Source organism: Sinohyriopsis cumingii, chromosome 18, assembly GCF_028554795.1.
Source record: "Sinohyriopsis cumingii isolate HCF-2022 chromosome 18, ASM2855479v2, whole genome shotgun sequence".
In the NCBI taxonomy this organism is placed as follows: Eukaryota; Metazoa; Mollusca; class Bivalvia; order Unionida; family Unionidae; genus Sinohyriopsis; species Sinohyriopsis cumingii.
In genome coordinates, this window is record NC_142978.1 from 24,901,039 (window position 1) to 24,923,792 (window position 22,754).

The 22,754-nt window shown below is 37.8% G+C and overlaps 1 protein-coding gene across 1 annotated transcript in view; it reads right to left on the reverse strand.

Moving 5' to 3' along the window:
* Positions 1-22,754, reverse strand: part of LOC149776242 (uncharacterized) — a 180,086-nt gene that overhangs the window by 145,159 nt on the left and 12,173 nt on the right. Inside the window, exon 4 of the mRNA XM_089942647.1 lies at positions 17,650-17,906. Within this exon, the coding sequence (XP_089798773.1) occupies positions 17,650-17,906 (257 nt within the window). The remainder of the gene's footprint in view (positions 1-17,649; positions 17,907-22,754) is intronic.

Below are 22,754 nucleotides of genomic sequence, written 5' to 3' on the forward strand. Positions count from 1 at the left end.
AGTTTGCTTTTAAGTACTTCAGGAGCTTTCTTGATGATAGCGTCGATAGAAGTTTCTGGATATTCTCGTGACCAATCTTCGATGACTTCTTCTAACGTAACCGGCGTTGGAGTTGGCAACCAAACTTCGGTTTGACGACAATAACATATAATCGCTTCGCTGACCGTCAGCGACAACAGTATTCGACTGTCAAGCATGTATCGCAATAACACTATCGGTGCCCATCGCTTCTCAACGAAATGTCTGCCAAACCAAACATAACACACAGGATGTAAATCCTTAGCGAATTTAAACGACGACACACAAGCAAATCCGGTCAAGTCAAAATCGGGTAAAACACCGTTGACAGCTACTCTTGTCATGGTATTGCCAGCGTGGCCAAACCGTTTAAAATATTCGCTGCATTCTCCACGCCCAAGGAAACTTCCTGGATAACACGCCGTCATGTCCACGGATATCATACCGCGGTGATCATACTGAGTATTCCACAAACCGCCGTGTCCTTATTCGACACAGCTCTGCTGGATATCAGCAAGAAAACTTTTCGGAGTTGGTCTCCATGAATTTCGTTCCCGGGCTACATGCGCGACAACACCCGGGACAGTAAAACAGTGTGTCAGTAACGTATCAGTGTTGCCAGCATGATATTTTTCTGCGAGTTTTTTCATTTCCTGCTGTAACGCCATTGTTCTGTATATTTCCCCGTTGGGTCTCACAAACTGATCATATTCTCCATCTTTGCTACTTCTGAATAACCACACAGACACTGGATCGGTTTTACTTATCTGATAAATAAAATCAAACATGCTCCCAGAATTGCTTTGCAATTCCGGATAATACTTCACAACACGGTCTTGCGGAAATATCCTAACCGAGTCAGTCCAGGCGTGACTGTTATGATCGATAATAGTTATTGGTGTTCCACGGGAATTGTATTTACACTCATACAATACCTCACCGGTTAACGATGAAACCGTTATAGGAAATTTTAGTAATCGCTCTAGCTCAGCAACATCATTTATTGACGCTCCTTTATCCGCTACTCGTGTCGCCCACGCTGTTATTTTAGTTTGTCTTAGCGGTGTTAGGCCGTTTCCTCGCATTGCATTTTTAAAATGTTCCATTACTCGCTCAGCTACACAATTCAACACCGACACCTTCATCGGTTTGAGTTTATCAACGCGTGGTTTCTTCATCGGATAAATTCCATAAACAACTGCGGTCACAGGATACGCTCTGGCATAATATGGTATATCAATCCCAACAAGTACTCCCGGTTTTGAGTCTTTACTTAACAGAACGGTTTTTCCACGAACGCCTCTGGCATCAAGAACAGGGTCTAGTTTGTCTCTGATAATCCACGTTCCCTCGCCGACTCCAACAATAAATTTTATCTGTACGAAATATCTTCTATCGTCGAGATACCCAATTATGTTACGCGCGATTGTATCGTTCATGGTAGCATCAATGATACGGTCACGAGAAATGCTTTGCATTTCCCGAGAAACGCTCGCGTTTCCGAGGATAATTTTATACGAAGACCACGTGTGTGCGGCACCATCACGACGAAACTCTTCTTTGGCATTCTTGATAACACCAATTACCTCTGCTAACTCTCTTCGTCGTGGATCAGCGGTTAACCGGTCAAGATCGAATCTAGAACCTGATATGGGTTTTATTCTGGATAGTCTTTCAAAACCCATTATTATAATTAAGACAAATATTTAAATAGACAAATATATTATATGATGAACCAATGCAAGTGGATCAAACTAAATTCATCAGCGCCGTGTAGCAAACCCTGCAGAGGCGAATACTGTGGACAACATGCTCAACAGGTCCGCGGTGGGAGTCTAGGACCGATACCGTGTATCAGATGCGGCATTGGAGTACGAGGAAAAACGCAATTATGTTCAGCGTGTGGTGGAAAACGCTATCGAGAACTAAAACGGTATTATGATAAAAAAAATCCAGACTGTGATAACGCTCTCAAATGCGAGCGTGATTACATAAATAAGTTTTCAGACAAATTATGAATTAGACAATGATTTGCTTATAGTATAATGAATCAAGAATTCGTCCGACATCCAACTATTCCAAATTATGAGGCAAACAGAGATGGCATAGTGAGAAACTACAGGCTGAGGAAACAAGTTGGTACAGTTGATAATGCTGGTTATTTAAGATTTACTGTTAGGAAAGGGAGGTATTTATGTCATCGTTTCGTCTATGAGGTTTTTAACGGAGAGATCCCTAAAGGCCTTGTCATTGATCATATTAACGGGAACAGACTTGATAACAGTATTGAAAACCTTCAAGCGATCACTCAGAGCAAGAATACCATACGAGGAAGAGTTAAATGTAAAACAGCTATAAGAAGAGCAGTGAAATCTGTGAATGTTGAGACTCGTGAAGAAATAATATTTCAATCAATGAGCGCAGCCGGTAGGTATTTCGGTATTTGTCCACCTTCTGTACAGCATGTCGCAGATGGGATCTACAAAACAGCATTTTCAAAGAAGCTCAAACAGAAGATTTCATTCTGTTATATAACTCTTATCGTTGACACAAACGACGATAACTCCTCCGAGAGTGTGTAACGCTTTGCAGAGTTGTCGTTGCTGGTCAGAGGATTTGCTCCCCCTAAGAAAGCCACCTTGATAAAATATTTTATCGAGTTCATAACATGTAATCATTTATTTACCGTAGAATATATATTTTTTTACAAACAATATCCTCGTTTTACTGAATATATCCGACTGTTTTGCTCTTCTGTGCTTGTTATATGACCGCGCTTAAGAAAACATACAATTAAAATATTTTAAACAAGTCCCGCCCACTGCTAGAGCGAATTTCCAACTCGCAAGTAACAGTTGGGTTATATACGAAATCGCTCCCTAAGACCTTTGGGTCGATCGAAAGTCAGCACGCGCAAGCAAAACCATAAATTTAATCCGCCAATGGCGAGTGTCTTTTGTGCACCATCCAATGGTCGATTCAATGGATGGTTTTGCTCTGCTGCTGACCGTAGAAAATGACCCACCTGTGTATGTTTGTGTCGTCATAGGATAAGGTCTTAGGATAAGTTAGGATAAGATTACATGTTCATTGTGCCTTTACTTGCTGTCATACTCGAATCAGAGGTTAAAGGTTGTCTGTTCTGTACCGTCTCTTAGGATAAGATTACATGTTCATTGTACCTTTGCTTGCTGTGATACTCGAATCAGAGGTAAAGGTTGTCTGTTCTGTACCGTCTCTTAGGATAAGATTACATGTTCATTGTACCTTTGCTTGCTGTGATACTCGAATCAGAGGTAAAGGTTGTTTGTGTTGTCAAATAAATGTTTGCCGGGCCTGCTAGAGAACTCGATCCTAGAAGCCAGGGCTGTCTCGTCTTGTAAATAAATGTGCCTCTGAGTCACTTGGCAGTCAGAGGGGTCCGTCCTTAGGATAAGTTACGTGTTATATGTTTGTCCTTGTCAATTCACTAAACACGTCCTCTTGAGCCTATAGAACGTTATTTGACGATCTAGAGGCTCTTGCAGGGGATAAAGTGTTTCATGTTACATGTTGTATTGTCATGTCGGAAGCAGTCCTCGTGGGGTTCTAGAACGTTATTTGACGATCTAGGCCCTTGCAGGGGATAAATGTTTCCGACTGTCTCGTTTTGTTTTGGAAAGCTAGCGTTTCTCATGCAAAGTGTTTCTATTAAAAATATAAAAATATATAATAATATGAATCACGAAAATATAAATACCATACTTGTTGAAATTAAAGAATTACAACAGCGAGGTTTTAATATTTTACTAGACACTGAAACAATTATGTCAGATTTTGAATCCTTGAATGAGCTATCACGCTTGGGGAAGAACAATCTCCCTGCTCGTTATAGGTTCATTAAGGGTTTGCAAGATCGTGTTTACAGATCACTTGCCGGGATAACTGAAAATCAGGTATCTGAATTTATTCCACTGTGCCGTGCAGTTGAGAAGATTCGTCTTGGATTGTCACAAGAGTATGAGACTCGAAAATTAATTAGCACCAGGGTGAGACGGTTAAAAGGTTATATAAAGAATCTAGACACGGAAATGCCTTGCATTTCTGACAAAAATACTAGTGTTTCTGACTACGAGGCCGACAAGGAAGTATAAACCGCATAGCGTGTGACTCACAGCACAAAGTGAAAGTAGAACCTGAGAACGCTAGCGCCCCCCCCCCCCGCTTGGAGTGTAAAGCACATTTCCACGGGTAAAAAAAAAAGTGTATTATTTTTTTTGCCCTTGGAAACTCAAAGAGTTTCTCAAGTGAAGGGCGCTTTCAGATTTTCAGGATTTGCTTAAGCGTTTCAACATCAATACAGGAATGAGAATAGTTCATAATCTGTTCTCGTTGACACCAAACTATGATCATATGATTTTGCTGTAGCTCTGTTAATTGTGACGGAGTTAACAAGAAGTCTTCGTCACCATACACGTCAATAACTATTTTAACGGGGAAATACTGTTCTGGGAATGTCTGTATTTGAAATGCGGTTTTTATTGCCTCGTAAAGAATTTGCTTATCATGAATATGAACTCGTGCATGAATGTACTCGGGTTGATACATTATACACAACCGTTTTTTTTTAAATGCGTGCTAGCACTTTCAACGATAACTTATGCTGGTTTTGATAGGGTATTTGCACGATAAAATGACGAAAATGGATCAGTGCAGAAAAAAAAACTATTATAAATATTATGGATCCCTTGACTTAGGACTTCACCAGTAAGTTTATACTAACAGTCTCGTCACGCAGGTCCAACAAATTCCCCCTCTGGTCGGTGAGTTTGAAATTTATCGTTGACAACCACGGGTTATGACACCGTAGATAGACCGGATTGATTGGTTCTTGCACAATCAGAAAACCAGGGGGGTCTCTTGGTGTGAACGTATACAGGATAAACCCCTGTTGTGCCGTCGTAGTATCTGATGCGCTGTAACTGCCATCGATGACGTCACATACAAGATTGACCGCAATAACATCTGTGATATTTACGATCCCGGGTGAGATGTGTCTGCCATCGGATGCTGTACTGTTGTCGTGCTTGAGAATAACAGGTTGTGGTTTTATTCGTTCGTACGCAGCAAGAATATCTTCGAAAGATTGATCGATGAGATCAGAGACTGATTTTCTCAGCTAGGGCACGTTATATCCAGGAAATTTAAAATCTGAAATATCATTCACTTGAATACCATATTTAATTGCAAAATCTGCTCTGGCTATCTGTCTATAATTATCATCGATATAGTCTTTAAGATCCAGTAAAGCCTGAATTATTCTTAGATTTATAGTTTCCATGGCCGATGCGAGTTTGTTTAGTTTTTCTATGGTTGTGATAATATTATCACGCGGACTTGTTAAATCAGAAATATAATCTTGGAAATATACTCGCAGGAGTTGTAGCTGTTGTTTATGTACTAGATTGATCGGAATAAATAATTCAGATTCTATATCATCTAGACGGTAAACACGGAGCTCCTGCCCCCCCTTAACACGTGGAGCTTCTATACTCCAAGTATCGGGCATTAAAGTACTTTTTCTTGCTAGTAATTGATCTGCAAGGAGTAAATAATAATTGTACTCGAGGTCGTGTAGTGCTTCTTTATAGGTCATAAAATCCGATTTTTCAGGTTTTGGTGGACGAGGTTTAACCTCGGGGGCCTTTGGCCATCCTAATAATGTTCGGATTGAGCTGTTATAAATATCCACGGCGTATCCTGGCGTTGAGATTTCAATGACCGCAGACAGCGTTGGTTCATGAGCTGTTATAGATATTTTGGCTTCCTTGCCGGTGATTCGTTTTATTTGGCGTTGTATCTCATTATTGATTTCTTCGATCTGATAACTCCCAGTGGGAAGTGTAATTGTATTCCAGTCAAGTTCACCCTGTTCGCCGGAGTCGGCTTTGCTTTTCCCGAACACGAATGAATTATTTGGCTGCAGACCACCAAATGATGCCGACCTAACATTGGGCCAGCTGTGATACACACTGAGCTTTGCTAACGCGATTTCACTCACTGGAATTGGAGTTCGAAAATTAATACCGAATTCTGGTGTCGTCGAGGACACTGAGATCATTGTGGTCCTTACCGGTGTTGTGTTTGTGACTATTTGTTGAAGCAGTTCTATTGACATTATTTATTTGTTTAGTTTTCAAATAGTCATTGTACGCATCTGACATTAGTTTGAATTCAGAATCTGATATCGTAGCGTCGCTACTTTGCACGTCTAACGATGATGATATCAGCGATGATAATTTCTGATATGCGGTCGTGGCTGTATTTAATTTTGTCGTGTAATCGTGTAATTTTGTGTTAGCACATGATGATATTTTTTTTGCTATGATGCCGAAAACTCCAGCTGTTGTTGTGGCCGCGGAAACACAGATCGTGGCGGCGACTGCTGCAGTTACCGGAGTGACCGCTGATAGTATTGCTCCGGCAGATGCAACAACGGCAGATACTGAATAAACCATAATATCCAGCACTGTTATGCGGCGCTTGTATTTTTTTACTTTTTGACTAGTTACTCGATGACAGTTTTTAACTCAGATTGCCACTCACGGACTTGATTGTATCGATATTGTTGAGCATCTGGCGTCGTTGACATTATTCAATTACGCGGTAACCAATTGAGGCGTTGCAGCGACGAATTCCAAACAAAACCAGTAAGATGTTGCTGTTAAACTATCGTCCTCGGCTTCAAGCATAAATGTTTCCTCGGTTCCGCTGTTTAGTATTACAGTGCAAACCCCGGAATACTTATCGGTGGAATGTCTCCAAGGATATGTTGTGAAGATTTCAAATTTAGCGGCTGAAAACACAGACAACCTGTAAACACCGGTGGCTGTTGCTGTATATTTGATAGTGTTATTTTGTCGTGACCATGTTGCGAATCCCGATGATACCGTGAATACGATGTTGGTGATATGCCCCGGAGTAACTCCAGTGGGAACTTTAATCAAACTGGTTTTGTTAACGATATCAGGAATACCCGATACGATATCCTGCTGTGTTTGTTTGATCGTGTTAATGTCGGTCTTTACATCAGCGAGTTTTACATCGACGACTGGAGGAGTCCCAAAGAACTTATCCACGACCTCATCAGTTTTTACGAAGTTTCTTCGAAATCTTGTAAACGCGCCCACGTGAACATCATGCTCTGCACGCAGCGTATTTAGTTTACCGTTGACGATGTCCACGTATTGTTTGTTTGACGCATCCTGGTCGGATTCGGGATTCGCTAACGCGGTTATTTTGTTGCCGCTCATGCTGAGTTCGCCTGTCATCGTGTCACCGGCTTTTTTCACACATTTATCAACACCTTTATCAATACTGTCTTTGATGCTTGCGATTGATATATTCGAGTCCTTGATCCGGCCGCCATCACTAAATGCAACGAAGTTATCCTTGGTAGCTCCAAGAACTCTGCGAATTATATCATTCCACTTAATGTTGCTCGTTCTTAGTTTTCCTTGCCTGTCTTGGAAAATAGCAACTTCATCTGGGTCAACTCCAGCTATATTCAAAAGATTATCGACTTCATCTTTGGTCGCATATTTTGAGAGATCAGCATCTGTGCTTGGTTTACCTCCTCGTGTGAAAGGTCTTCCGTAAATATCCACCATTATTCTTATTGCTGTTTTTCAAATGCTAGCATTTCTCGATGCGGTATATTCATACACTACTTTATGAGGAGGAGTTGCTGGATTTCTTGAGATTGCATCAAGAACATTTAAAACCTCCCTCCCACAAATGGGCGGATCAATTAATGTTTGTGTTGGTAACGTCGACTGCCACACTGGAACATTAGAAAATCTGCTGACATACTTGAGAAACTCAACTGGCGGTGCTAAACCGTACGAATCAAAATAGATAATTCCACGTGGATCGATCGCGTAAGCAACCCAGTGAGTTCCCGGACCATCTTTGTTGTCGAGATTGATAATGCCAGTTTCTGGATTATTCGGTCGTTGCGGTAATTGATCTCGCATAAATACGCCTCTGAAATGTTTTACACGCAATTTTTTAACAGCATCGAGTAAATCAAAATTGCTCAACGGCGTTAGAATTTTTTTGGATACCATGATGGTGGAGTTCCTGGTAGTCTTAGACCGCGTCCCTTTTTTTTCTTGTATCCTTTTCCCGTTGCCTTTTTTAGTGCCATTCCAGCTGCAGTTCCAACTGCACCGAGTGCTGCGGCTTTTGCTACGGCTGGTGCTGCCGCGGCAATCAACGCCGGTATTGCTGCGAGAAGAGGAAATATTCCACCGGTTTTAGTCATGTCCTTGATAGCTGCAGCAGAGAAATCAAGTCGGACACCGGTTTTTGCTGTTAGTGCATTATTAAAATGTTTAAGCTGAGTATTAGTCAACGACAATTTGTTTGGACCACCAGTAATCTGATCTCGTTTTAGTGTTATTGATGTCCCGCACGTGCTTGCGTTCTTTGATTGCAATTTCTTCGTTTGACCGGAAGTCAAGGTGACATTAACATGACTGTATGACATTATATCCTAAGTTTGATTTTAATTGCGTTACATATTCTCGATTGGAGCGTCGATGACCCTCATTCGTCCGCCAACACCTTCAAGCAGCATTGCTTTATCGGAGAGTATGACAGCAATCGCTCTGTAACCACCAGCAGGAACACCTACACGAGCTCGGAAATGTAGGTCGACAACAGATTGTTTAACCAGATCAAGATGTTCCAGCGAAAAGTAATAAATCGGATATAAACTCATAAAGTCTCGCTGTGATATTTGCAGGCCAGTGTCTACATTAAGGTCGCGCCCCATAAATGACATCAGACGATGATACGCGCGTGCGACACGATGATGTTCGAAATCTATTAATATATCCTCAGATGGCTCCTGATGCCCATTTATTCTCAACGTAACTTCAGAAACTCCAAGTGTATCAAATACCATTGGATTTCTTTCCTGGCTATCTGTTCTAGCACGGTATTGAAATGCAATGAAAATATGTCGTGGTGCTGATACTCCTTGTTGCGATGATATATGCCATGTAAACAACCCACCATTATCACCCTGAATAACGTCTGTGGTTGTTGTTTTCCAGGATAGCAGTGATTTACCGCCCGTGTCCATGAAAGACAACAGTCGTTGTTCTTCGGTGATTGACGGAGACAACACTGGCATCCACAACCACAGTTTAGTTAGTATTACCTGACCAGGGGCAACAGCAGCATCTCGCCAGATAGCGTCATTATCATCAGGTTTTCGCACAAGTACAACTGTGTGTTTGGCACCGAATATGACCTTGTGGACATCTCTGCAGAATCCAAAGATGTGAGACAATGGAATCACACCTGAGAACTCTTCATCTCCACTTAACATCGATCTACGTGTTGCAAAACCCAAATTAAAATTTTCGTTCATCGATGCAACTGCGTCACCGGCATTATTCATTGTTACATTCCTGTTCTCGGGGCTGTCGGTTATATCCTTTGCAAACATCATTGATGGTCCGGCTGATCTGGTGTAATCATCCGAGTATCTCGCCAACCCGAGAATTGTTGTGGCAACGTCGACGTTATCATGAATTGTTTCAATTTCTTTTCCATCTATCATGTAAATAGCGGATTTAAATAACGCCATGATGCCGTTGTTAACAAATCCAACTCGGTCGCCGATTCCGTAGTTAGTGTTATCATTCTTTAAAAGCCTACCTTCAACTTCGATGAAGGCCTCAGCGGGCAAGAAGTATCTACTTGTATCCTGGACCTGTAGTTCAATTCTTCCGCGTTGGTTAGGATCACGTGCTTCATAAGAATAATATTGAAAATCACGTACAGAATCATCTTTAAGTACTGGTTTGGACATATCAAACGCGTCATTGGATTTTCGTGCAAACATTATTATTATTTGTGATGATCTAATTAAAATGTTATCGTCACCGGAAACCACTACCAGCTATCAAATTAGCAGTTACACTATCTTGCAATGCTTTGGAGGTAATTCCTGCTGTTGCGATCTCAGCTAATTTCTGATTTACGGCCTTATTTACTACGCTACTAACATTTGCCGGCATAGCTTCAGTGGATGGTAGTTTTACTGGCACCAACCTCTCGACTGGGTTTTTTTTTCGTATCAGCTGTGCTAGTCGATCCTTGATTGATTGAAATGCTTTCCCGGCAAGACTACCAACAGTGCCAATGGCTTTATCCTTGACAACATCAGCGGCTTTCATCGCGAATTGTTTTGCTAACGGTCCAGCTTTCGGAGCGATTCTTGTGACTAAATCCCTAACAACATCACCGACTCCATCTCCGTAAACAACCTCGTATACTGGTAATCGTGAGTTTACTACTCTGACACTTCTTGGTCTGCGAAAAGAATCGTGTAGTATCATTTTATTTAATTATTGTTTATCTAACTGAATTTGCTAGCAAATTTAATTATTAGTCGCTGTGGTAACCGTCTGCGAGTTCATCAATGAGCCCCCGGTAGATGCTGATATCCATGATGCCACGCTGAAATAGTCTCTGACAGATATCTGCGGCTTCATTTATAATTTCCGGAGAATTGTTTCCGGCACGTCTTCCTCCGATGAGAACTTCCAACCGTGATACATCATCGATGATATTATTAGGGCAGGCAATAAAACCGGATCCTAAACCCTCCCCTGTTGATGGTACAATTCTTGGGGATAAAATGTCTTGAGGCAAACTTTCAGAAGATGTTGTTAAGCTAATTATCGGCGACCTAGTTTGTTTGAATTTTTGGCCCCGCGGACTTCCTTCAGATGCAGCCTCGTATTCACTTAACGGAGTTAGGTCAGGATCTATTGCTCTTCGCCGTGAAGGATATTGTTGTCGTTCTGTGTGTTGCAATGGTGATTTTTCTTCTTGAGGTTGCGATGGTGGAATTTCAAGTTTACGTATAGCATCTACAAGTCTATCGTATTTTGTATCGTCCCTGCTGATTTGTTTTTTATTTTCACGTATACGATACGAATATTTGATAAAATTATCATCTGTCATAGAACCGTGTTCTGGGTTTAAAGACACATCTCTTCTAATCAATCCTAACAGTATTGTCTCAGGTAATTTCTCTTCTGGTACATTTTTAAGAAGTTCAATATAATCCGGCGTAAATCTTTTGGCGGGGTCAGTAATTCTCCCTGTTACTCGCTTACCAGCAGGTACTGACACAACAACTTCATCGGGTGGAGGCGGGGGTTTAAGTCCAGCTGAAATATCCTGTAAAATTTTCCTTTGCTCTATTAAAGCCTCTTTGGTAACAGCTGCGGATTTTTCAGTAGCTTTGGTCACGGGTTTAAATAATTCCTCCGTAGTCTCTGCAAAGCCTTCCCGTGCTTGCTGTCTTAGTTGTAATTTTTGTCTGACACTATCACGGACAGGAAGAAATTTCTGAATTGCTTCGAGACGTTCTCGAGCTAATCTAGTCGTATGTGCTTCTCCAATATTTGCCATTATTTATTTGTCAATGATTTAATTCCGCTAACATAAAAATGTTTTTCCTTGGAAACTCATTTCCCAGAGCAGCAGAGGGGATGGACCCGACCCATGGATTTTTCAATAACGACCCCGCCACGGAAACTGTTTCAGATTTATTGAAGTAACCCAAGTTGTCAGTGCAAACTCAACGAGTTTGTCCCTGGAAACTCTTCGAGTTTTCGGGGGACATTTTTTTTTGTCCTGTATTCTGAATAGAAGGGTTTATTTCGTCGAAATAAGCCCTCTATCGAGGAATAGTTTCCTGGAGGGGTTTATTGTGCAAAAAGTTTCGGTCTGTACAGCCCCTCTGCTGCTTCATACATATTAATGCAGATATCATGACTGACACAAAATGAAGTTTTCATTACATAAATCTATAAAGTTTGACATTATTTATGATCTAAGGTCAATTTATTCTTGATTAACTTGCAAGTGTGACTTATTTCCTCCAAAAAATGAATTACACTAATGAACAGTACATTCAAAGTTCGTGACACGATGAAATATAGTTGCTTATAAGTCGACTTCAAGTGCAAACAACACTGACCATGTTCTGAATATGTTGTTTGTTCTGTTAAATTATTCCTAACAAACTGCATGTGCCCAGATCTGACATTGCATTTTGCAGTAGCCACTCTAATGGATACATGAGTGTATACAGCATGTTAAACAGTCACAAATATGGAAGTCAGGACTCTAAAGTAGGTGAACCATTAATATACATTAAATCTTCTAAATTATGGTATTGCCTTCTTGAAAACATCGCCATTTACAACAGGTAACAGATTAAGACTCTTACAATTTTCATTAAATAAAAACATTTCTATGCCAATACTATAACATAGAGAAAAGCTCAAACTTAAAATATTTATTTTTGCTCTTTCATAATAATGACTTAGTGTGATGATTATTCATTATTATAAAGGTATTATTTAATAATTATTTTCCTCTTAACATATTAGGAGTTTCTGTCCTATTTAAGTAATATAATGATAGTGTACTTAAGAAAGGAATATAATTTTAATAAATTATTTTTTTGAAAATACTTAACCAATAACCTTAAATATGAGGAATTAAATAACACTATCCTTAAAATCAAGCCCTCTCTTGACTACAAAAATAGCATCTATGGATAGAAACTCTTTGAATATATCATCATAATTACCTATCCTTTCCACTGCTACATGGCTACCCATAAAGTGATTGTTCTTTAGTTTGAGTTTGAGAAAAACATCACCAAGGATACTCACATTTACAAAGTTGAATGGGAGTGCTTCTTAGTAATAACATTTGATAAGTGTTCCTAGACAAACATAATTTACGGAAAGAAAAAAAACTTATCAAATTCATTACCCAATTAAATTAACTTTAGATGAATAGGTAATAGGAAGAAAATATTAATGCAAAACCAACCTCTGCCATGAATAAATCTTTGGTGAAGATATGACTGAAGGAAAGAATAAACAGTTCTCCTAAGGAAGGACAAATGAAGGTTAGGTAGAAAGTGATTCCATCCCAAAATTAACATGAAAATTAGTACCATTTCCTTAGTAATAAATATCCAAGTAAATCCAACAAAAACTATAAACCCAATGCCCCCGCCAAAAAAATTCTGCTGAGTAATTGTCTAGGTGCCAACTTGCTGTCACCTCTTTGCAATACATGAACATGAAGACAGAAAATTAAGATGGTCATTGATGCTGAAGAGTCGAAATGGAACTGGAGATAGTTCCAGTCTAATGATGGAACATGCAAATCACATACCTAGCAGTCTGAAGCTACATACATGCCATGAGGAAAAAGTGTAATCCAAGGGGACAAAGAGTAATCCAAGCAGAAATGTTGTTGTTGATGCTGTTGTGGGGTTTAATGCCATTTTTCAGCACACGATAGGCTATACATGGTGGCCAGTATTAATGGTAGAGGAAAAACCCAGGAAAACCCCGGAAAGAACCAATGACCCATGAGAAGCTACTGGCAAGCTTTCTCACATACCCACTTTGGCTGAATCCAAGACTCAAACCGGTGCAGACAGAGGTGAGATAGCAGTGATCCGTAATGGAAAGCGCTTTAAACCACTCGGCCACTCAGGGTCCCCCTGAGCAGAAAAAGAGTAATCCCCGTATAACATAATAAAATTCAATGAGCATCTGTACAAAATGATTTATTTACCCCTCTGGTCTTTTAACATCAATTACCGCTTCAAATTTTCATATATAGCACTTTGACCTTTAAAAAGCAAGAGACTCTCATATTGCATTTCAAAACACTTTGTACCAGCTGAGACCATAAATGTTTTCCACACCAGTAGAGTACTAAGTGCTGGGTTACAGAGCCTGGATCACAGCGTTTCCCTTCACTCTCATCTGAGCTTCAGAGACCCCCAAATTTTTTATTTGACCCCCAGTTCTAATACCAAAGTTTGTTTTTTACTAAGCCTGACCCCCGATCTGAATTCAGTTTTATTTTTGTTAACAATACTGAACAATCTCTCACAGTCAGCATTAGAATGGTAAAGAACCAATATTCCTTTCATAACCTGACAAAGAAGAGGAAATTTATCTTCCAGTTACTGGGTCTTTTAGCTGGGAAATAAGGTGCCATTGCACATCAACTCTGTCCAAATTAAGTACATTGTCAGGAAGAATGCCAACTTGATACCTCAGGAGTTCTCCTAATATATCGGCAGCCTTTCCTGTGGCAGGGTGCATCATATGACAGGGACAACCTGATATGTACAATGATGGAGACATTTTTCAAAATATGGAATGCAACTCCTTTATGAATTCCAGTCATCATTGATGCATTACCTGCTGAAAACCCCATACAGTCCTGCCAACTTATGTTTATTCAAAGCATTATCAACCAAATAAAAAAGTGTTTTCTCCAGTGGAATCTACTATTAATTCTGGTAATGAAAAAAGAGCACTCTGACTTTGCCCTTTTCACTGTCAAGTCTCTTACAAAGACTGGGTACGTTTTGTCATCATAACCGCTACTCCTGTCTGTTGCAATACTAAATGGCCCAATTTTTGTGGCTTCTGCAATTTTAAGTGATGTATCTTCTGCTAAACACCTAACAATATTAGATGGTTATTCTTGCAAATGCATATTTTCTGCAATTTTGGAATCAGGAAACATTCGTCTGAACAAAGGATCAATGCAGTCTTCTACTGCTAGGGTAGTCCTTGTTGTATTAAGAACTCAGTAAACAGCACCTCTGCATTTATAAAATTCATGTCCATAAACAAGAAGTTACCTTAGTATTGGAGTCAGTTAAACAAGCTAATTCAAGGTTTCTTTGTTTTAACACCATGACCAATATTTAAATCATTTCCACACAGCCTGCAATGTGCGTGAAGCTGCCCTAAAATGAAATGTTGTATCGTGTAATTCATGTATTCATCATTTCCTAATCCATCTGTGAAATTATTTGAAAAACATTTTTGCTCTAACACTGGCATCAACAAGAATAAATCTGATGACTTTTAGCGCCAAATACAGACAGACTGGTTCTGTACCAGATATGAATTAGAACAAAGAATCTGCAAGCAAAGATAAAAAATTAGAAAACCAGTCTGTTCTTTCCTAAGTAAGCCATAGAGCTGCTATAAAATAGAAACCAAGGTCAAAGGTTTGAAAGTAGAACATAATACTGTTAGGAAAGTGCATGCAAGTCTGCGGACAAGCGAACTCTTATGTTGTAGCTATGTAGAAGCCATCTTTTTTAGAATATGGTCTAAAAGATTAATGAGATGCTAATAAAAATGAGAAAACAAATTATTAATTTTTGGGGGGAGGGGGATATACTGAAAACGCGTGAGGCATAATTAAGTGAAAAATGGCATAATGATTATGCCAAAAGTGTAATGGTTGGCATGTATGAAGCTAGAAGAGCATTTCTTGTATGACTGTACATATGCCAAAATGGGTAATTAAAGCAAATCTGCATTTCTATGCATTCCATTCATTCTGCTTGCATTCCATCACATGTGCATTTTGTCTACAAGTACACATTTTTCTTTGTGTATGATCTCAGAAATACATGCCGATTTTGTTTATCACGTTTACCTTTGCTTCTTTTCATTTTTCTCATTTGGAATGAAATGGAAATGTATTTATGTAAGCTGAGTTTTGCATTTTCAAGATTGTTGTTGTTGTTGTTGTTGTTGTGGGGTTTAATGCCATTTTTCAGCACAAGTTAGGCTATGCATGGCGGCCAGTACAAAATCTAAGAAGTACATTGTCTTCTTAAAAAGTGAAACTGCAAATACACAAAATGCAAAAGATATTGACTTTAGGATAAATATACAAACTAACTACTACAACTGCAATAAACTGAAAAATAATAGTTGTATATTATTTCAAAATTTCATTTTGTTCAAAGATTGTACATATATAATCATTTGTGATGATGTCATCATGTAACTGGCCTTTATTTTTTACATCTATCTTGACAAAAATAAAATCATGGCTTTGAAGATGTGTCAGCATAAAGAAAATCCTTGATTATCAAAAACAGCGTTTTCAACCATGGAAATTTAGTGAGAACATTTTCATGCCCATTTATAAAATGCTTTCACATTTTAGTCTGCTTCCATTTTTCATTCATAGTTAACATTCTTCAAAATGCAACCATCATTTCATTTGTGTTTATTCTGTATTTCATTTCATCTGCATTCATTCTGCATTCTGTATGAATTCATACTGCATTTCATATACATTAATTCTACATTCAATACATTCCATTTGTGTTCATTTTGTATTCCACCTGCATTTTGTCATACTGTTACATTAAAATTGGTAAGAAGATTTATTTCTAGGTCCATAACATTTTAATTTCTAAAATTATTTTGACTGGGTAACATATTCATCGGGGAAATCTGTGTGTTTAAAAAGTGATTGGCATGTTGAACAACTTGAGACATTGTCATATATGTACTCCCTCAAATATTTATAGGGAGAACAATCTTAGATGATAGGCAACTGTTTAAAGATAAGCAACCACAGATCCCATCTATAAAATGTTTTGCAGATATTTACTAAAGACTCCACTTTTTGACACATTCACAGAACACTAGTCCTGATCAATCAGGGGAGAATTACTGTAATTATGACTGGCATATCCAGAATTACTGTAATTTTGACTGGCATATCCAGAAACACTGTAATTTTGACTGGCATATCCAGACAAAAAGCTGTAAATATAAAAGATACAGTAAGGTAATTTTCATCCAGTACTAATCAATCAATCTAAAAACAATCAGCTTAACTAAACCTGTACTAACTGGTACAACTCTGAACTAGCTACAACTAACTGTTCCCATCCAAAATATGGCTGAGTAAAAAGAAGTCAAATTAAGCTCATTCAACTGGCCAAACAAAAAGATGGGGGATATACACTATCCCAACTTACAAAGACAACAAGGAATGAAATACCTATAAGCGATTGGAAACGTTTTGAGTATGAATGTTTAAAATATCCCAGAAGTCCAAATATTCTGACACTACAGCTTTAACTCAGCGAAGCAATGATTATGAAATAAAAATTATGAAACTCAAAGCATATCATTCATTTTCCAGAATTTCAGTGACATACAAATACTGTATGTAAATCTTCTGTAAAGGCATAATGGCCTTTTGGTAGAAACAGTGATTTCAAGATCATATGATCTTGCAATAGAGCTCTACTGTGGCCAACTTGGCACTCGGCTATGGAATGGCATTCCGTCCAATGGAGAGTCCAGCACTCTCTATTGATCTCTTGAAATATCAAGAATGCACCATCCAATCATTATCAAAATGTCTTCCTTAGTATTGGTCAACTAAAAAAAGTTGTGAAAATTTAATAAATTTTTAAAAAAATGTTTGGTTTAGGTTATAAAGATTTTAAATTGTCAATGTTTTATAGTGCAAACCATATAAGTGATCCAATGGACTAATGTCTGACCATTTGACCAACCCAAACATGTGGCAACAATGTAAATAATCACAACTAGTTGGGTGACTGAATTGGTCAATAAACCACTGCTAATCCAAAAGATTATTAGCTGCAATAAAGAAAAACCATATAAATTCTTAACTTATGAGCCACAACATTTTAATCTCTATTATTCTGTTTGTCAGTACCTAAGTATCCCACTGAATGAGACTTTCCATCTTCTAAGGGGTTCCAAAAGCTGTAATTTGACACCACCTGCTGTGAAACTGACACCATCAGTGTTGTAGAAACACGTATCAGGGTGTACTGGGTGTTCATAAAACCCCAGTCCTGGTACCTCCAGTAATACCCATACTTCTGCTTCTCGTCCTTGTCTCCGTGCAACTCTCAGTGCAATTTGTGTTCCATCTTTTCCAAACCCTGCCACATATGCTGAATCCAAGGCCTAGGGATAGTAAAAAGAATTACAGAAGTTGTACTGCTATTTATATTAGTGCAGTATAAAATGCACAGGATGGAAACATGCCAATTAAGAATGGAGCTAAAACAACCCTATATATATATATATATATATATATATATATATATATATATATATATATATATATATATATAAAGTGTTTAATCATTTGAACAGGACTGCTTCAGTGGCCTAATGGTTAGTGTCTGCCTCAGATGCAGGAGGTCGTGGGTTCGATCACTGGCTGAATCATGCCAAGGACTTACAAAAACTGCCACACTGTGGATATCGTAACAATATGACTGAGACAATGTTAAAGCTACATTAAAAATCCAAATCACATACACACACACACATTATCTGAACACATTTGTGGGGAGCCACTGGTCTAATTAGCATAAGGAAAATGCACAAAGTCTAACAACCTGATTCATTTTAAATGTAAATTAAAAAGTGTATATTGATACGTGTAACTTAATACAAACAACTGCCTTGAATGAGAATATTTAAGCCATCTTTATTAAAGATTATTCGCATGTTCTTGATATGTGACAATTTTATTTTGGTCAATTATGCAACTGGATTAGTTGGTCACCTATCATACTATTGACGACACCGGTACACACATGATTACATTGCTGATTTGTGTTTAAACCATAGGACACACAGTACTAATTATACGGAAGAACTGTGAACCAGTCAAGAAATGGGTGAAGAAATAATAGAGTATTTATGGGTTTTGTGGTCCATAATTGGTTAATAATGAAAATTAAAATTTTAGTAAAAATAACTTTTGAGAGCTTATCCCATATGTAATTTTAAAAAAATATAGACAAATTTCTACTGATGCAATTTTAGCATTCTAACAGGCTTGACTCAAGAGTACTGAATAATGAAAGTAGCACCGGATTCATTTGGTGCAGAATCAATAACATGTGTTTCATGCACATGTATGTAAACAAAATGCCACGGGTCATATGGTGTTCTCCATACATATGCTTGCACCAAGGTTAGATGTGCATGGAGAATTATAGGTCTCATCATCAGTACCCAGAAATTTTATGTTATTGAATTTTGAATATGATGGTGTTTCCATATGTTTACTATTGGAGTTGAATTAGTACTGTGTGTCCTGTAAGACCCCATATAGCTTGAGAAAAAAATATGTCATCTTCTCCAACACAAAAATCCCAATTTAATACCCATAAAGCTTGTGAAACAATTATGCCCCCCCCCAAAAAAACAAACAGTGGACAGTTCATAATGTGATTTATATTTTATTCTTGCGATAGAGACAAGCATATCTGATGCTCAGACTGGACTGGATGCATTTATGACAATGCCAGAGTTATGATCAGAAAGAACAACTCAGTTCTGACCATAATTCACTCAAAGAATACAAAGAGGAAATTTCAACAACAGTATCATCCAGTCTCCAATGAGTGCAAAGATGAACACATATAAAACCTGCATTACATTCAAACCTCCCATTTAACTACTGACAGTAAGAAAGACTGCATCTAATTAGGACTATATTTCTAATTATTTAAACAAAAGAAAAGACTGGTGTTCATTTTATTTAATCTCTGGTTGAGTTGTTGTTACTATGTGAGTGTGTGTACATATATGTATGCATGTGCATGGTGATGATGTTGGACAGCATTAAGTCTGCAGACAATATGTATGTATGTATGTATGTATGTATGTATGTGTGTATTCATGATATTGGCCAGCATTAAGTCTGCAGACAATATTTTGTTTGTAAGTGTACTAAATGCTTCAAAACAAATAGATACATTATTTCAATCAAATTTGAATTTCCAGTTATTTTATACTGGCTCATATGAAAACACTATTATTTTCAACTGGTTAACATTGCTTTCTTGTGTCATGTGCACTATCTCCCCTTGGAATATTAAAACATACTTTGAGTCTAGAAAACAAACAAACAACAGTCTGGGAATATGGCAGGTATGTAAATGCTGAAGCAAAAATATGGCTGTATCGTTCCCAAAGTAAATTATAATCTACACCTCTCCCTCAATAACTCGTGTACATCGGGGTCCAAAAATATCGACTGCACTATAAGTGAGGTGCGACTTATCGAGGGATCTATAAAAAGGCCAAAACCAATAAAGGGATTGACGTAAAGGCAAAGGGGGGTTGGGTTGGGTTGGCAGGTTGTAGTGTTGAATACTCAATTGACAATCGTGCTGAGATTAACTGCATATAAATATTCTTCAAACGGTGTACTTTATATTTTCCTCATTGATCAACATTAATTTCAGGATAAATTACAGTATATTGAGGAGGTCATCAAAAACATTATTCCACATGGTTTCCGTTTGCTTAACACGTGTACCACTTCACACATTGTGTACTACATCACTAATTTGTGTGATGAATTGTTTACATTCATGTTTCATTGTTTGATCCAAATTAGATGGGTTTTTAATGCAAAAGATCGACACTCTTTTCGAGAAACATTGTCAATCAAATGATCGATAGATAGATAGTTAGATAGATTTGATTGGGGTAGAAGTAAATATAAAAAATCACAAAGGTTAATCATTACCAGCATGAATTTAATGCATCTACAAATTTAAAACAACGTAAATTTGAACACGATAATACTTACCGTTTGTGACATGCTTGACAAATATACAATACTGTCGGACATTTCTGCACACTTAAGGTTTCTGTCTCCAATAATGAAGCAAATCGCATACCGAATTTGACCAATTGACGAAAATAAAATACAGCAATGCTTACCATTTGAAAAGAGGCAATTGTCACCAGAATATTCTGTTCAAAATAATATTAATACCCCCTCCCGTGTTTTCCTGACTTATGATATATCATCCTATTCTGCACACAGCTTTGAAAACATGTAATCTTTATCCATTGGGCTACAGAAATTAAATACATTACTTTGGACTGTTTCTGTCAGCAGTTCAGTCGAGTAATTAGATCAGGTTTATAGCTAGTTTTACAAAATTCAAGGGAAAATGCCAATAAATGACAAGAGATATTAAGCAAACTAAACCAATCTTGTATAAAAAGTTAGTAAAGTTCAACGTTTTATAAAAAATAAGCTATTATGTGGAAGAGAAACAACAATGAATAGTATGTAGTGTGTTTACAACATCTTATTGATGGTGAAAAATTTAAGAAAGAATTTAGAAACAGACTATACGCCAGGGAATTTCTTGAGAATTTATGTTCTAGCGGCAAGTTGACACGTTGGGTAGCCGACGATTTTGTATGTGTGGGACAACTCTTGCAAAATTGGAAACTTGGATTAAAATGCAGTATTGTTTTAAGGTATACATTCCCCTCTTGTATATAATGTATTTATTTGTATGATTCTAAAAGATACATTGTAAATCGGATTTTCTGGGTTACCGGTTCAAGAAGGTCATGGAGTGGGTCTTCATGTTGATGGAGTGGGTCTTATGTTGACATTTAGAAATCACATTTTCATATGCATTTAGAGTCAAAATGCTGGATATTTTTGTACTCTGTATCAATATCACTTTCCTTAATTAAAGTATGATCATTCTTTCTTGATACAAAATGGATTTTTGAACAAAAATAACACGTGAGTCAGTGTTTACAGAAATGACGTATCATTGCACAGAGTTACCCGCCGCGCAGAATTAGCCGACATAGTGGTAACTTCACATTTTGAAAAAAAATCAGTTAATTTTTTCGTGTTACTCCTGCTGCTGAGCAAAGTCCCACAGATTTCTCAACTTATGATCATTACATATTCAACATTTTGTGTCTCCAGCACTGTATAAAGATGTGAAACCATTTTCGATTGGTCAAATGAAATGAATTTTGATAACGGTAGTGACAATAACTTATACTTAGATTTTCATGCCTCTGAATGTTTTCTTTGTACCTCTCTTGCTTGATTTGATACAAAAGACATATTTAAAGTGATAAAACAACACAGGTCTCTTTTAACTGATCTTTTAATGCAACAAACACTTCGTTGATCAAAACAAAGCTGGCATGTAATTAGGTTCTCACAGAAGTATGTACTCATGGGTTTCGATGTGACGGTCGATTGGCTCTTTTCACATTTTCATAGAACAGAATATGTTGTGATTATAATGTTTACACTGAAATGGAATTAAAGGATTAGAATGTGTTAGCATTTACCAGAAGTTTTCATTGATCGCGGTTTCACCAGACTTTATTTACAATGTATTGACAACTATTTATCATAAAAAACTTACATATCTTATTTTGAACTTGAAAATTTCACAATATGGATTCTATCTTTACGGGCATTAATCACCATTTTCGATGATAAAACGAGTGATGTATTAAGGTTTAATTTACCAATTCTTATTGTAATTTTTGTCACGTTCAGCATATTTTAAAGATATTTAAAATATATTTTAGGGGGAAAAAACTGAGAGCTACGCCGGACACGTTACAAGCGGGATCATGAGTTATCCGTGCGCACGTTATCGAGGGAGTGGTGTACTTAATTTAATTTTTTGTCTTTTTAAATTATTGGCCCACTAAGGCATATCAGGTAATGCTTTGGTCAGTCAAGTGAGATTTGGATTTTTAATGTAGCTTTAACAATTTTTCAGTCATACTGATATGATGTCTTCAGTGTGACAGTTCATAGTGATGTCTAGCACTGGGGCATCATGCCACAAACATGTAGCATGATGTCCCACCCAGTCACATTATCCTGACACAAGGCTAACTAGTCCTAACTCTAACCTCTTAATGCTGAGAGACTAGCGAGGCAGCTGTAAATACCATTTTTATAACTCTTTGGTATGACTCGGCCAAGGTTCCAACCCA